This window comes from Podarcis gaigeae (genome assembly GCF_964106915.1).
Source record: "Podarcis gaigeae genome assembly, chromosome: 14".
Taxonomy (NCBI): Eukaryota; Metazoa; Chordata; class Lepidosauria; order Squamata; family Lacertidae; genus Podarcis; species Podarcis gaigeae.
Genome location: NC_139690.1, coordinates 50738678 through 50755854, shown reverse-complemented (window position 1 = coordinate 50755854; position 17177 = coordinate 50738678). Strand labels below are relative to the sequence as shown.

Below are 17177 nucleotides of genomic sequence, written 5' to 3'. Positions count from 1 at the left end.
CTGGGAGCCCCTCAGCTCTTTGGCATGGCTGCCTTGTGTGATGAGCCAGCAGGATTGTAGTCTGGAGGGTTAGGTCAAGTGTTGTCTGTCCAGACTGGCTATTATGACATATGTTACCATTATTATTATTATTATTATTATTATTATTATTATTATTATTACTACTATTACTACTATCCCGCCTTTTCCCTTACGGGACTCAAGGCAGCTTACAAGAACCACCAACAACATAGAGAAAAGATGACATTCAAAAACAATTAAACATTGATAGAATTAAAACTACATAAATATATTAAAAGAGCTGTTGAAAACATACAGATCATTACAATAACAACAGCACAGCACCATCCCTTTCATTAAAAGCAGTCAGTTGCCAAAAAGCCTCTTGGAACAAGAAAGATCTTCACCTGCTGGCGGAAGGACAGCAGGGAGGGAGCCAGTCTAGCTTCTCTAGGGAAGGAGTTCGAGAATCTGGGAGCAGCTAGCAAGAAGGCCAAATCCTGCATCCCCACCAAACATGCCTGTGAGGGTGGTGGGAAGGTCTCAGAGCCCGGGCAGCTTCGTACAAGGGAATACGGTCTTTCAAGTAGACTTTTAGGGAGAAGGAGCAAAGAAAGGCTCTGTTTGGACTCAGACTTTGCCTGGGTACTTCCAGTTTTCCTGGCTCTGGTGCGCTGTCCTTATTTGACTCCTGGTTATGCCCTTAAGGGACGCGGGTGGTGCTGTGGTCTAAACCACTGAGCCTTGGGCTTGCTGATCAAAAGGTTGGCGGTTCGAATCCCCGCGGCAGAGTGAGCTCCCGTTGCTCTGTCCCAGCTCCTGCCAACCTAGCAGTTTGAAAGCATACCAGTGCAAGTAGATAAACAGGTACTGCTCCAGCGGGAAGGTATATGACGTTTCCGTTCACTGCTCTGGTGTCAGTGTTCCATTGCGCCAGAAGTGGCTTAGTCCTGCTGGCCACATGGCCCAGAAAAACTGTCTGCAGAGCAGACAAATGCCAGCTCCCTCAGCCTGTAAAGTGAGATGAGTGCCGCAACCCCAGAGTCGTTTGCAACTGGACTTAACTTTCAGGGGTCCCTTTACCCTTTACCTTTACCTATGTGCTTAAGAGCTTGGCTGCTGGGACAGGGCAAAGGACCATCTAGTCCAGATGCCTATTGGAAATGGCCAAGCAGGCCCTGGGGGCAGCAGCCACACTCTCCCCATCTGCCAATCACAGTAACAGCCATTCAGTGGCATCCTGCCTGTGCCAGTGGAGGTAAAACCTTGCCATCGTGGCTAGTAGCCATTGATAGCCTTATCCCCAAGGAATTTGCCTAATCCTCTTTTAAAGCCATCCAAGTTGGCAGCCATCACTACCTCTTGGAGGAGCAAATTCCTTGGTTAAACTATGCGCTGTGTGAAGAAGCACTTTCCTTTCGCCTGTCCTGAATCTTCCAGCATTCCGTTTTATGGGATGGCCCCAGGTTACAGCATTACGAGGGAGAAAAACTTCTCAGGGCCCACTCTTTCTATGCCAGGCAGTATCTCATAGACCTCTGTCATCATCATCATTTTTAATTTGTATACCGCCTTTCTTTCTTACAATACTCAAGGTGGTTTACAAGCTAAAGAAACAAAAAATGTACATCTTATAACAATCTAATGCAGTACAAAAATGTGATAATAAAACGTAACTTTAAAATAGGCAACCTCCATCAAAAAAGTAACATTCAACAATCATTAGAAAAGTATAAAATAATAATATCAACATATAAAAGTTAAACACAAGTCCACTCAATAGTTACAATAATTTCTAAACTATAATCAATAAAACAACGGCAAGCCACAGTACATAAAACAATACAATACACATTGAGAAGCAGAGCGTGGAGCAAGGCAGGTGGAAGGAGGCCTTGCCTAATGGAGTCTCTCCCTTCACAGTTCTTCCTCCAAGAACAGCTCCCTTATGAGGACTCCTAGGGCCGGAGGGTGGGGCAAGGCAGGTGGAACGAGGCCTTACCTAGTGGAGTCTCTCCCCTCACCATCCCCACATACTTTACACTGAAGAAGTCATGTCCTTCAGCATTGACTTCTGGCTCTGTTCTTGGCTCTGTCCTGACGGCTGTTTACAGCTCTGAGCAAATCAGAGCATAATTGACCAGACTGTTCTTAACGTAGGGTGGATGGGAGTCCAAACAGGAACATAGGAAAACAAGCTTTTGTGAAGCCAGAAATGATCAGGGCAACCAGGGAGCAGACAAAAGCAGTTTCATGGGCTGGCCCCTACCCAACCCTCAGTGCAGGCTGATGCCTTGCTTTTCTTCTCCCATCTCAAAAACCTGCTTAACTATTTCCTGCCAAAGCAAGTGCACTACCAGAGACGGCTGCCTTAATAGCTGCCAATACACTATCTGGTATTTTGTCCATTTTTGCACACGGGGCATGTCGCTCCCTTGCCCCACCTGAGCTTCAGCCAACAAGAGGCAGCTTGATTGGATGTCAAAACATCTCAAGATTAATCTGCTGCTCCGGCTTTTATAAATAGCGTCTCTCGGATGCCCTGCAGCTTGGTGGGCCTCTCCTTTCGGGGATTTGTGTCTCTCGCAATCTGACTTCCACTTCGAAAACCTTGTTAACTTTCCTCCAGATTACACTGAGTGGAGCAGACAGAGGCTGGTTCGGCGGATTTCAAGGCTGGAGAAAGTGAGTGATGGGAGCCCGATCGCTATCTTAGCGCTGCTGGGAAAGAAACAGTTGCAGTTGCTGAACCCCTTGGTCCATTTGCTTCAGTCTATTGCAAAGAGACTAGACCCAAGGAACTTGCTTATATAGGTGTTTGTGTGTGTGAGAGAGATGCTAATTGGCGTATTTTTAGGATGTGAGCATTACCATTACCGAGCAGTTGTTCGGGGGTCACTGGGCATCTTCGTTGACTAGACTACGTAGGACAAGGCTGAGAAACTCAAGGGATGTATCCCCTTTTGTACAACCTCCTTGGGAGCCGCATGCCAGCAGTGAACCTGGCCAGGTGCAGAGGTGGCCACAGCAAGAGATGCATCTCTCACCTACACTTCAGCCATGCAAAAGCGAGAGAGAAGCATTTTCCATCCAGGCAACCAAGAGGCATCATCACACATCCCCAGGCAGGCAAACAAGGGCACCCAAGGAGGGCATAGTATAGGGCTGGTGTGGGAGGTGGCCTGAGAAGATGGGGCAAGATTTGGGGAGAGTCTCCAGGGCTGGGTGGAAAGGCCTGGACATTTCCGGTCCCCCTGGTGCAGAGTAAGCACTTGGATTAGTTCCAAAATCACAAAAGTTATTTGTAGAAAGTGCTTATGGTGGTGATGATTTGAGAGGAGAGTCTAGATTATAAGCAGCTTCAGTTGTCAACCCTCTCTTAGCCACAGAAACTTCTTGAATCTCTAGAGCAGCCTTTCTCAACCTTGGGTACCAAGATGTTGTTGGACTACAACTCCCATCATTCCTAGCCAAGCATGGCCAGTGGGAGTTGTAGTCCAACAATACCTGGGGACCTAAGGTGGAGAATGGCTGTTCTGGAGCATTGCGCTGGTGGTTGCCACTGGTTGAATGTTCTACGACCACAGATGATTTCTGCACACCAGGACAGGGTTTTGTGTGCCCCTAGATCAGGAGACTGCTATAATGTGCCTCACTCTTTTCCCTTTCCATATTTCCAGAAAATGGATGAGATGCAGAATGGCAGGCTTTCAGAAAGTAGCACTTCATCGTTGCTCACCCAGTTGGGTCAGTCAGCTGCTGAGGAAGGTGGCCCTCCGGAAGAACGTGAGCATCTTCGCAGACTAGTGAACAAGCTGAAAGGCCAAAAGGACGTCCTTCAGAACCAACTGGCTGCTAAAGAGTTAAGTCTCTAGGTATCGCCAGAAACAGCGCAGCTGCCTTTGGTTGCAGTCTTGGGTGGTATAGTCATATGTATGTGAATATCTTTTGGTGCTCTGTGCAAGAATCTTTCTGCATTTTTAATTTGGCCATTTCCCCCAGTGTAAATTAAAAAGTGCTTAAAAAAAATCCAGGCCCTAAGAATGCTGCTTTCCTTACAGCAAATATGTGCAAAAGCCAGATTTGCTAGCAAATACCTGAAGTTGTAAGTGTGTTTGTTTATTTAAAAATCTTTGTAGCCTGCCCTATACAGTATATCATATTGATCTCAGGAGCAGGGTACACAAATGCAGGTTATAAACAACAATTTCATTGTTATGCAGAGCAGATAATGCTAAAAACCGCACAACGACAAAAGTGGTTTCTTATTACCGTTTTCATCTGCACAATCAATGAATCATGAACGCCTGCAAGAACAACCACGTCTTGATCTGGTGCCAGAAGTAAAACAAAAGTGGCGCCAGACCTGCCTTCCTTACTCACAGGATGATTGTCGTTCCTCCTCCACAACCTTGACAAGTTGGTGGAGCCTGTGCAGAATCGGACCCACAAGGAGTTGCAAAAGAGACTTAGCAGGAGTTGCGCAAGAGCATGACTTCATAGCAAATGTGACTCTGGCCCAGAAGCGCTATCAGCAGAGCTGGCAAAATGTTCCCATTTCGGCACAGTCAAGGCTGTTGACCTGTTAGCACCATGTCCTTTCGTTGTCAATTTCTTGGCAAATCCCTGAGGTTGTTGAGCTGTTACCCCCATCTTCTTTCTTGCAAGACTCCGCTGGCGAGTTAGAGGTTTGTGGCTAGGTGGTGGCCGTGCACCCTCACTTTGAACATGGGACTGAATGTAGCAGGATTTCTTCCCTCCCTCTGCTTTGAGGATCAGAGCAGTTGCCCTGCCTGGTTTTGCTTCAGGGGTCCTTCTGCAAGTTACTCCAACCTCCCCCAATCTCCTGCTGCACTGGAAGATTCACAAGATCCAAGTGGTGTGCCTCAGGATCCATTCATGATGTTGCACGTGCTACTTCCTTGGTGCACCCCTCCAAAAGTAGACACCCCAAACAACTCATTGCATTGTGTGCTCTGTAGAGGCGCCTGCAGGTTTCAGATTTCTGTGGAACTGGAAACTCTGTGCAAATGATTTGTTTTGTACTTCTGCAGGGAAGAAATCCAGAAGCTGACAGAGAAGGTGGGAGAATTGGAGGGAAACCAAGAAGCAAACTGTAGGCTGGCTGGAATTGATGTCACAGAACCTCCCAACCAGGTAAAAAAAACCACAGTTCGATATGTTTGGTACAGCAGGTCACCTAATATTAATTGACTTCTGTTGAAACTTCTGTGCAGGCTGTTTGGCATGGATTTCAGAGACTGCATCCCTCCTAAACCCTTCCTCCAGCCAAGTATTGGATTTTATGTTTATGGGTATGAAAGAAAGGCGGGGGGAGCCTTTTATATTCTTACTCTAGGTGGCTAAAGGAGAATGATGTATGACCTCCTAATAGCTAAGGCTGGCTTGGAGGAAATGTGTAGCTTAGGGATGTGAGTGGAGACAGAACACTTAATTGCTGGTAACTTGGCTGGGAAATCTCTGTCCTCACTTGTTCCTTCACTGATTTGTTAATAGCAGAAAAGTCCTCTGTACTGAAAGACAACGCCATCTTTTTGCCTTGGCTCTCACAGTGCTTGGAATTGGCAGTTATCCTCTCTTTCTCTCCATCTACACCTTCCTCTTCTCCCCCACTAACTCTCTCATTGTCCCAATCCTTTCTTTCCGTATTGTGCTCCTTCAGTTCTTTGCCACATTCTTCCTCCATGTTTGCATGACTTCTTTTCCCTCATTCATTTGTTGATCCTTCCAATTTCTTGCTTCTTGCATATGTCTCTACCCCTCCCCCCTTCATTCTTACAAACTAACTGCTGTTCCTGGTTTAGACATAATGAGAAGCTGCAACAAGTTTAAGCCAGGAAGCAGGTGCTTACCTATCTTCTCATGCCTGCATCAGAGGAGAAGGGTGGAAGGAGTGAGCATGCAAGCCCAAGACTCAAGCAAGCTCATTTATGAAACACTACACCAGGGATGGCAAACCTCCACTTATAGGCCTAATTGGGGCTGTAAGGCTATTTCAGCCAAGCCATGCCCACCTGCCAGGTAAAGGCTTGACCTGGATCCTGCCCACCTGTCAGTTGACCAGCAGGATGTGTGAGAGGAATGATCTGGCCCAACAGCTGGAACTATTTCCCACCCCTCCATCAAACTATGGCTTAGTGTTGCATCTGAACAGAAAGAACCAAGTGTGTCCAAACAGATACGTACTAATTCTTAGTCACTGCGGAGAGAGTCCTCCTTTGGCACTGCTCCATATTTTTTGTGGACCCCCAACTCCTGAACCATGAAGAATAGAGAGTAGGCTCCAAAGAAGGTGCCTCACTCAGTGCGTGACTCAGAACTACCATTGAGCTAGGAACAAACCATTCTTTCTATATAATTCAAAAATTTCCTGAATAGTAGTCAAGTGAACTGGTCAGCATGCCAACCTTTCACTTATCTGAGAGGTTTATGGGGCTTTTTAAGGTTTTGTGTGGACGCGGCTAGCACTGTGGTCTAAACCACAGAGCCTCTTGGGCTTGCTGATTGGAAGGTCGGCGGTTCGATTCCCCGCAACGGGGTGAGCTCCTGTTGCTCGGTCCCTGCTCCTGCCAACCTAGCAGTTCGAAAGCACGTCAAAGTGCAAGTAGATAAATAGGTACCGCTCCGGCGGGAAGGTAAACAGCATTTCTGTGCGCTGCTCTGGTTTCGCCAGAAGCTTAGTTATGCTGGCCACATGACCTGGAAAAACTGTCTGCAGACAAACGCTGGCTCCCTTGGCCAGTAAAGCAAGATGAGCGCCGCAACCCCAGAGTCGTTCGCAACTGGACTTAACTGTCAGGGGTCCTTTACCTTTTTAAGGTTTTGTGTGTGTGTGTTACAATGAAAACGTTTGTTTTTTTCAGCACTGGCACAATCAGTTGCTCATTGGTGCTAGCATTCCATTCCTCCAAGCTGTCCCTTTGACAGCAGCAATCACCATTCCTCTGGATTTCCGCTTCTCCATTCATACTTTCTCCAATGTTATTTTAAGGGCCTGCAGAAATGTCAGCCCAGCTGGCGACCGTTGAATCCAGCATGCATGCTAAAGTTCAGAGGTTCAGATTTGGAGTGCTCCCCTCCATGCTCTCCTGAGCATCACAGGAAAGAACAAGCTGCTCGGGTCATCCAGAGACAATGGAAGGCCTACCACACCAAGGTGATGCTCTTTCAGCTACAAAGGGAGGGGGAGGCATATTTTTGGAGCAGAAGAGTACAGAAATCGGAGGATGGGAGAAACCGGGATGATAGTGACACCCTTTGGCATGTGAGACTCTGCACCTCCTCACCACTCAAATGCCAACATGCTTTCAAATCTATCCTTTAAAAACAAAAGCCATCCACTCCTGATTTCTGTACTTGTACAGGGCAGTTGTTAAGGATGCTGGATATAGCAAATGGGCTTTAAATCATTACCAGAGCCTCACACTTTTCATGCAGAAGGCCCCCCCCCCCCCGCTCCATCTACAAAGATGTCCTGGAGGAGAGGCAGGCATTATACCCTTGTCTGAGACCGTGGAGAGCCACTGCCAGTCAGAGTTGGCCAGACTTGGCTAGGTGGACCAGTGGCTTGACTCCACATAAGTCCCATGGTCATACATAACTGCTCAGATAATACCAAGGAATATGAATTACACCGGGTGGGAATACGACTTGGACTCAATCTAAGATCAGTATACGTTTAATCTCTTTTATTGTTGTGTTTGTGCATTTCCTCACAAGCTGCTTTGGAACACATTGTTCGCAAAAGCAAGGTATAAATAATTGTAGTGATATAAATCGCAAAATGTTTGATGAGCCTCTGAGCACTGGGGCATACACCAAATCCAAAAGTAGAATGACCAAGTTTAGCTTAAAAGAATGGAAAAGGCCTCATTTCTGTCCAATGTTTATCCATTTCAGATTGACAGGGCTGCACTGGATGAGGTGAGTAATGTAAACTCTTCTTAGTTGAATTGATTTTTTTAAGGTTAATCTAATGGTTGCAGGCCTACAACTAATAGTTTCAATTGCTTCTGTTCTCAGTCATTCAGGTCTTGTGCAGTTTTTCTGCAATTTGCATCACCTCGAAACATGTTCATATTAGTGGCAAAGTCTAATGGGCAGTTGGAGACCCAATACCTTAATGTAGCCCTGCCAATGAAATGTTAGCTGCTGAGATGTGATTTCATTCAGCAGATTTGATTGTATGTGAATTTCCCAATAAACCTGTGCATAAGTAGGTTTCTTTTATCTTTCATTGGCCGGGACCAACTTTTGAATTGGAGATCAGTAGTTCAGCTTGCCTTTTGATTGGCAGGAATACTTTATAGAGCCAAGAAAATAGTCCTTTACTAGAACACAATTTCTTCCTGGGGCTGTGCATGGAATGTGTAGCTGCCATCTTAAAAAGGGACTTAACATCCATTATTCTCTCCCCCTGTGCTCTCTCTCAGGCGGTTGTTGTGCTCCAGGCAGCTTTCAGGGGACACTTGGCTCGGCAGAAACTATTATCAATTAACGCACAAGTGCGAAACTCTCCCAGCGTGCCTCAAACAGGACACAAGGCAACTATCAGGGCAAGTAGAGGTGCAGCCGCAGTATGTTTTCCCCTGATACGCAGATGGTTTGCAGGGCAAAGGAACAGGATCCCAAGCTCTTTTGTTGTTGTGTAGTCATTTAGTTGTGTCCGACTCTTTGTGACCCCATGGACCAGAGCACGCCAGGCACTCCTGTCTTCCGCTGCCTCTCACAGTTTGGTCAAACTCATGTTAGTTGCTTTGAGGACACTGTCCCAAGCTCTAGTAAAGGTAAAGGGACCCCTGACCATTAGGTCCAGTCGCGGACGACTCTGGGGTTGTGGTGCTCATCTTGCTTTATTGGCCGAGGGAGCCGGCGTACAGCTTCTGGGTCATGTGGCTAGCATGACTAAGCCGCTTCTGGCGAACCAGAGCAGCACACGGAAACGCCATTTACCTTCCTGCCGGAGCGGTACCTATTTATCTACTTGCACTTTGAGGTGCTTTCAAACTGCTAGGTTGGCAGGAGCAGAGACCGAGCAATGGGAGCTCACCCTGTCGCAGGGATTTGAACTGCCGACCTTCTGATCGGCAAGCCCTAGGCTCTGTGGTTTAACCCACAGCGCCACCCGTGTCCCACACTCTAGCCCTGCTTTAATGCTGGAACTTCAACTGTAGGCTTTGCTTTGCTTCTTATCTTTATTTACCTTTTAATAATAAAATCAAACCACACAGATTTAGTTTAAAACAAATATGAACAAATTTATCCCGCGTCTCTATCAAGCCAGTTTACTATTTTATTGTTGACATTTCCCCACTTCCCCAGGAGGGCAAGCTGGCCTTTTAACAGGAGAAGAGCCAAAGGTCTGGATCCGTCCAAAGGTCCATCTAGTCCAGCCCATGGCCAACCAGATGCTTCTAGGCAGCCCACAAACAGGACATAAAAGCCTTTTTTCCTCTCCCCCCCCCCACTCGGACACCTCAGTTGCCTGGCAGCAGCCTGTATTCAGAGGGTAGATGACCTCTGAATTAGGCTGCGCCCAAATTGCTATAGTTGTCCAGGACTTTAGAAACTACCAGCCATTCGAAGCTGTCAGAGGCCATTTGAATTAGGGGCTTCTAGCCATCAGTGCCCAATAAACTCCTTTTAAGTATAAACTGTTTCTAGACTTTTGCATAAGCATCGTGTGTCCCTTCACTTGACATAAGATGACAGCATTTCTGTTGCAATGTTAATCCTTGGAAGTCGCACATCCATCCTTCTAAAGGCTGTTCTCCTTATGCCCATGTTTTGCTTTTCCATTCTTTCCTTAACCAAAATCTATGGGTCAAAGCGTTTTTCCAGCATTATACAACAGATGGCTTTTCCGCTGCTAAAAAGTTAAAGCTAAACTCATACTGATGTTTACTGTCAAGTGACCAACCAAATTTGTTGTTGAGATCTTGTTGTGAAACAAGCTTGAATAACGTCTGAATCTTCCTGCCAGTATTTCCGAATTTTGCTCTTGCATTATGCAGGAGGAGGACCAAATTAAGAAAATAATGTTTTCTTTATAAGTAGTTTGAACAAATAAAAATTTAAAAAGAAAATAAGGTCCCTTTTTTGAACTTGATTTGGCTGTTGCTTTTGGCTGATTGGAATTTGTGGCAGTGATTGATAACCCTGGACAATACAGTATGTGGTTGGGGGACCTAATATATTAATTTATCTGCCCGCAAACATTTTTTTTAAAGTGAATGTTCATTGTTGGGAAATTGCTGAATCCCTTCCATATTCAGCGAGCCTAGTGAAAGCTGCTACTTCTCAACCCAGAGGTGTCTCATCTAAAGGCCAGAATATTTGATAGCCCGCATCCTTGCTCCTTTGTTCTCCCATATTTATATATCAACGATGCCAAGTTTCTCATTGAGCAAGCGGTAAGAAGGCTGGATCAACATTGCCTTGGCAGCCCCAGGAATCTACTGGCATTCCCAAACTACTACAGCTGAAAAGCAGGCCAGTTCTTTTTTCTTTCTGTTGACGGATAAGGAATGCTTTGAGGTCAGAAACAGCAGAATCTGTTAAGTTGCCAATTGACATATTGAATGCCAACACCTTGTTCCTATTTGTGCTCCTAGAATTCACTTTCGTCTCGTGGGTCCAGCTCTTCACAAACAGCTGCTGATTACAAAGCGGAAGAAGATGCTGTGAGGCTTGTGCAGTCCGTTTTCAGGGCTCACACGGCACGCACTCACCTTGAGGAAAGGTAAGCCAGGAGTGGCTTGTTCTAATGAGATTTGAATTTCACAAAGCTTGATGTCAATGGCTTGAAGAACGTGAGCTGGAGCCCAGGTTGGGCCAAACAGTGTAACAATATTTGCACCAGCAAAATGGAGCTGCAGGCGACGAGGCTAATGTTGACTTCTCCCATGCTGTTCAACTCTTCTGCTGTCTTCACCCTCTCCCCCTCCTTTGTATTTCCATTTAGTCTTCCACAGTCTAGCCCAGATGCCAGGCAACATTGTTCCAGAACATCAAGCAGCTTGGCTGAAAAGGAAAACAAGAGCACGTTAGCTTTTTCTGAAGTGATTTAAAAGATTCTGAAGGTCCTTCATATGCCCCACTAAGTTTTGGGTCAGAAATGGTTCCAAACAACTTTGGATCAGAAATGGTTTGTTTACCTGCACAAGCAATTCCAGGCTATTTCCATCTTTTTTATTATTCCATGTGATCCTGTTGACAGCGTAGATCAGCCCTAACTGGCCTAGGTCCCAGTCCCACATGTGCCCCACAATGATCTTGTTGTGCTCCTTAGAGTAGGCAAGCCGGCCTCTGCTAACGGGAAATAATAGTGGCAAGCTCGTGAAAGGTTGAGCAATACCTTGAAAATTTCAAGTGCTCTATATATTCTGAATTTGTTAAGTAAGATACCTCATGGGGATGATCAAGCGAAAATCACTTATCTTTGTTTGAGTCTGAGGAATTCATGGCAGAGTTACAGGATTTGCTGTGGCTGCCCAAAAGCTGTGATTTTTTTAGGGCAATATGGTGAATTGTTAACATTTGATTGGATGATTTTACTGTAATGCCATGGTACACCTGCATCAACACAACCAGAGGCTTTCATCTGCCCCAGCTGCAACAAAACATGTCTCTCCTGCATCAGTCTCTACAGCCACAGCAGGCACTGCAACCTTCCAGTGGTTTGACTTCACCCCCCAAAGCCGCACTCTTCCAATATCTCCCAAGACAGACAGATGCCAACAACAATTAGTCCCTTCAAGCTTTTGTATTTTAAGATACATTTTAACCTTTTGTATATTATTATTTTAATATAAAGATATATGTCGGTAGATGTTGTGTTTAAATATTGATGTTGTCGCTGGCATCCGCCTGTCTTGTTAGCATCACATTCTCCCGTACCCTTTGGGAGAGGTGAGTCCCCGCCGTAGATGCCTGGCCAATATGCTTGTGCAGTTCAGCATCAATGGGCAGGTTGCTGGCTATGGTGGAACCCAGGTAGACCAATTTGTCTTCCACTTCAAGCGTGTGGCCACCAATGTGGATGCGTGGAGAGCTGGCGACGTCCTGATCTTTGTTGATCTTCGTCGGGCTGATGGCGAGGCCAAACTCCCCACAGGCTTGGGCAAAACGGTTGCTGAGTCTCTGCAGAGCCTCCTCAGCGTATAATGTCAAGGCCGTGTCATCTGCAAACAACATTGCATATAATGTTCTTCTGTAGTTGGTACGACCATGATGGTTGAAACAACAACAATACACTTTTTTGTGCTGTGTAAAAGAGTGAGGTGGCAGGACCTTTGATGTGATCCATGCAGCTATTCTGCAACACAGCAGAATGTGTCAGCACAGCATCTTTGCTCTAAGGCCATGACAACCGATGCTGCATCCCATTCCATCACTGGTGCTTGGCAGGGTGAGGTCAGAGCTCCTCCTGCCTTTGCCTCGCCCTCCTCAGTGGTATTAAAGAAAGGCCCTGAAGATCCTTTTTACTCCACTCAGCTTTCGGGTGGTATGTGGTGCTGTACCTGCTGTCACTATTTAAAGCTGTTTTCTCTACTGCTAGTATTCTTATCTAATTTAATTATTTGCTGCCACTGCCTTAACTTTTTAATGCTGTTGCTTTTGTTATCTTTGCATAAACGTATTATGTTGTTTTTCTGACTACCATAAAACACCTCGGGAGGGTTGCTTATGTATTATATTCAATGCTTTTCTTCTGGGGGGGGGGATGCATACCCCTAAACATTTTGTGAATCTTTGTACTTTTGTCCATTTACTGTATTTATTTTTCCTGATTTGAACTATAAAATGGTGATTTTCTTGAGTCAAAATGAGAGTACCCCTAAACATTTTTTTAGAAAAAAAGCACTGATTGTTTGTGCCTTTTACCTATGTGTAAAGGGGATTTTTATCTTGAAAGACAATCCAAAACCCAGGCAATAAAAAAATAAAGGTAGCAGTATAATGCTTGAGTCTTAAGCAGGTGGCCCATCCTGAGTTCTCAAATGTGTGCTACATTTAGGTGCCATTTAACAGACTATGCCAGAAAAACCTCCCCACTTAAGGTGTTACAAAATTGTCTTCCGTCTTTGAGGAGCATCTTTCTCAAATAGCAGGAACGCAGAGACTTGGGTTCTTCAGGCCTGCTCTGTTTCTCTATGCCCGTTCCACAATGTACCGCCCAACATAGTGGTAAGTCATGTTAGATGCTTTCCACATGGAGATTAAACAAAACGATGAATGTAACAGAATGCTTGCCTGCCTGCGTACCAGTGAACCTCTGCATCTGATTTAAAGCCTCAGGCCTGTGCTAGTTATTATCATAGGTCTCCTCCTTTATGGCTGGACCTCTCTGACTCTGGGCCCAGTTTCTGCTGGGAGCTATTTTTACAACTCTTGCCAATTCGCCACATATTTTGCAGGCCTCTGATCCTTGGTCCTGGAGATGAGAGAGCAAGCCGCACAGCCCCTGACAGTGGAGAGAAGAAGCCAGTCTGGTCTCCATTCAAATATTCGCCTCTAGCGTTCACCTCAGCGGTTCATGGTAATCTCATTTACTTCCCCACTCTGGGCTTAAAGTCAATCGTACGTTTTTGCAGTGAACTTTGGTTCTAATTAATCTTGTCCAAAAGGGGACTGCTGTGCACAGTAGGCTCAGCAAGGTTCCCAGTACTTCCACTTTGTCAATCAGTTCCTCCCTGTTGGTGAGGTCCGGGTCCAGGATAGATGACCCCCTTGTTGCTACTTCCACCTTCTGGGAAATGAAATTGTCAGTGAGGCAATGGAGGAATTTGTTGGACCTCACATTCTTGGCAGAATTTAAGTTCCAGCAGACATTGGGGTGGTTGAAGTCTCCCATGACTACTATCTCTCTCCTTTTTGAATGTTTGGCAATCTGTTCTAGAAAGGCATCATCCACGTCTTCAGTCTCAACGGAGTTCAAAACAAACCTGAGGCTAAGTAGGGGCTCAGTATTCAATCTTGCAGCAGAGTGACGGCTTCATTGATTTTCAGTTGTTATAACTTTTATTTGTCGACAGCCACTCCATCACATTGATTTTTATTTTTTGCACAGGCCTCTGAGTTAGGTATCAATTACTGTTTAGTTCACAGGGTTGTTGTGAAGGTTAATAACTATCATTATTTAATTGCTTAACTGTTCCAGAAGAAAACAGCAGCCCAAGATGTAATTCAAACATATAAAGAGGGCCATCACACCGGGGGGGGGGGGGGATAGATTGTCTATTGTGCTACTGCTATTTATTACTTGAATTGGAGTTGAATTGCTAATGTCCAAATGGATGACTTTTCTAATTAGTATTCATTGGTGGTTTCCTCCTGTTTCTGCTTAGAGTCTGCTTTTATCTTGCCCCAGAAGAACCTGTGGGTGCATTGGGGACAAGCTTCCAAATCATGGCTTGGAGGGTCATGCAGGAGACTTCCTGTGCTTGCATCCTCTCTCTCCCTCCTCCCTTCATGTGTCGTAGGGCTTAATGCATTGCGTCATGGTTTGATCAAGTCATAGGTTACTGTATTTTGATGCAGTGGACAGCAATATAATTCAAAATGAGGAAGTAGTGCAGTACCATAGGAGAGAAGGTGGAGCGTGCACTCTCGTTTATATGTAAATCCTGATGATTGGTTTAATGCCTGCCTTACTTTTGTGCATGAGAGGTTGTGTCAGCATGGAAACAGAAAAGGGCAATCAAAATTATTCACAACCCATTCTGAAACCTTGTTATTCTTAACAGAAAGACTTTGGCCATTTTTATCCACTCTCCTGTTTCGTTCGTTGTTCTTTCAGCCACATCCTCCCGTGATCAGCTGCAGCCCTCTCCCTCGCCACCTGCAGATGAAGTTCAGTCGGATGACTCGGATGACATCATCACAGTGTCACCATCACCAGTGAAGAAAGCGCCATCTCATGATTTCACCAGCCATTTGTCACATTCTCTGTTGCACTCCTAGCGTGACAACGAAGGACATTTTAGTCTTGCTTGGTGAGGTGAAGTTGTCCAGGCTATGCTACTCGGCTTAGTTTTTCAAAAAGGACAAAGAGAGAGAAAGAGCTAAAGATGGTTAAGGCCACATTTGCGAGGTGGTTCCTAAGGGCCAGGGGAGAGCATCTTTTGCCCATCCATTTCCCTATAATTCACAGGTACTGGCAAATTCTGCCCCTGCTGGTCCGCATGGTAAGAATCCAAACTTGTTTTAGTACCCCAAGCCATCTACGGCTGTTGTTTCTAAGTTATCTTTTATTCTCGCTTCCCACAGTTCATGTTTTGTACCCAACTTTTGGCCATGCCAATTCACCTTGCAATTGGACGCCCCAGTACAAGGTCCTTAAAGGTGAGGGCACCTTCCTTGTAATAGATAGTGATGCCCTTAAGCAAACAGTTCTGTGGGACCAGTGCTTTAGCATGAAACACAGGAACCCTGTGAATTTCTGAGCTTTGACTGGTTCCTGAACCAAAATTTGAGCCGACTTGTTCAAAGACTCCAGAGCAAAAGGATATGTCCAGGAAGGGGGGATACAACTTACTGAAATTGTAGAAGATGAAGGGGGTAGGAGTCAAGTCTGGCTTTAAGCTTTTTGCTAAGTACAGTGGTACCTCAGGTTAAGTACTTAATTCATTCCGGAGGTCCGTACTTAACCTGAAACGGTTCTTAACCTGAAGCACCACTTTAGCTAATGGGGCCTCCCACTGCTGCCGCTCTGCCGGAGCCAGATTTCTGTTCTCATCCTGAAGCGAAGTTCTTAACCTGAAGCACTATTTATGGGTTAGCGGAGTCTGTAACCTGAAGCGTATGTAACCTGAAGCGTATGTAACCTGAGGTACCACTGTAATATAAAATCAACAGGCTCCAGACTTCATTATCTTCTGGCTCTCTCGCAAGACTCCCAGCTCCTTCACTGGAGATGAGCCTTTATCTCCAAACCTGTGGTAGATTAACAAGCATACTTAATTGACATAGATAATCTCTCTCTCTCTCTCTCTCTCTCTCTCTCTCTCTCTCTCTCTTTCTCAGAAGTGTTCATTTTGCGCCAAACCAAGAATTGCCTTGCGCTTGCATTTCAGTCGGTAGCTTTGTGTGATCACCTTTGTATGAAAGAATTTCCTAGGTTCCTCAGTCAGATGATTGGTCTCTAAAGCCCAAGAGAGGGTACCCTGACTGGCAGCAGCTCTCCAAGATCTGATGCAGAGAAAGTCTTTGCCATTGCCTGCTCCTTATTCCTTTTAAACTGGAGAGGCCTGAGATTGAACCCGGGACCTTCTGCCTGCCCAGCTCTGCCCCTGAGCTATAGTCCATCTGAACGCTGCTGCTGCTACTACAGATAAAGTTGGGAATCTAAATTACAGTTCCTGCTTGGAGAAGGATGCTTCAGTCTCCTGTCTTGTCATTATTTGTGACTTGATGAATTATTCAGATTTATTCAGGAGCCATGGCAATCACTCATCTTCTTTGCTCGCCTTCTGGAGTGTAAGATGGAAGGGCTGCTCTTGCCCATTGATCATCCTGCTGATTGTACATGTGCCACTTATCAGACCCCCCACATTTGCAATGGAGGAGGAAGAAGCCCCTGCTCCAAACCTAACTCTTCCCTGTGCCGCCCAAAAGGCAAGTCCCAGATACTCTGGTGCCCATCCCTATTTTAAGCGACAAGTTTGCATTAGTAAGACCACTTCCTAAGTGGCAGGCAAGCATGAATTGCTGCAAATGCCTTTCCAGTTGATACCAGAAGAAAGGATGAATGTTGCCATTAGCATAGTGGTGTTAGCTTTGCTGCCTGTGCCCTTAAGAGACATTTATTATTGCAAGGTACCATGAAATGCCTTGCTCTCCTTACCTGTAGCACTCAGAGGCTCCCTGTTATGTCTTGCAGGGGTATGTTGGGGAGAGAAGCTGTGGGGAGCTATTTTCCAAACCTAGCAGCAAAACCTACATGTTCTACAAAAATCTCTTCATAGAACTCTTCCTGGATTGTACAATTTCATCCTGCAAATGTCGGGTTGCTCCTGCACGCACACTTGCAAGCAGAAAGCTAATGCTGCACACCTCTGGCATAACTCTCTGATGTGCAAGTTTCCAACATGTGGGAAATCTTGGTTTTTTGTTTCTTTGAGGTGGTATCATTCAAAAAAGCACACATAACCCTT

General features: G+C 45.6%; 1 protein-coding gene across 1 annotated transcript in view; it reads left to right on the top strand.

Moving 5' to 3' along the window:
- The window catches only part of IQCE (IQ motif containing E), a 38249-nt gene extending 21850 nt beyond the window's left edge, over positions 1 to 16399 (top strand). The window contains exons 13-21 of the mRNA XM_083711534.1: positions 2630 to 2685; positions 3681 to 3862; positions 5055 to 5157; positions 7013 to 7177; positions 7921 to 7944; positions 8454 to 8576; positions 10635 to 10762; positions 13440 to 13561; positions 14822 to 16399. Coding sequence (XP_083567660.1) covers positions 2630 to 2685; positions 3681 to 3862; positions 5055 to 5157; positions 7013 to 7177; positions 7921 to 7944; positions 8454 to 8576; positions 10635 to 10762; positions 13440 to 13561; positions 14822 to 14985 — 1067 coding nt within the window. The 3' untranslated portion in view covers positions 14986 to 16399. The remainder of the gene's footprint in view (positions 1 to 2629; positions 2686 to 3680; positions 3863 to 5054; positions 5158 to 7012; positions 7178 to 7920; positions 7945 to 8453; positions 8577 to 10634; positions 10763 to 13439; positions 13562 to 14821) is intronic.
- Positions 16400 to 17177: the final 778 nt, after the last annotated feature.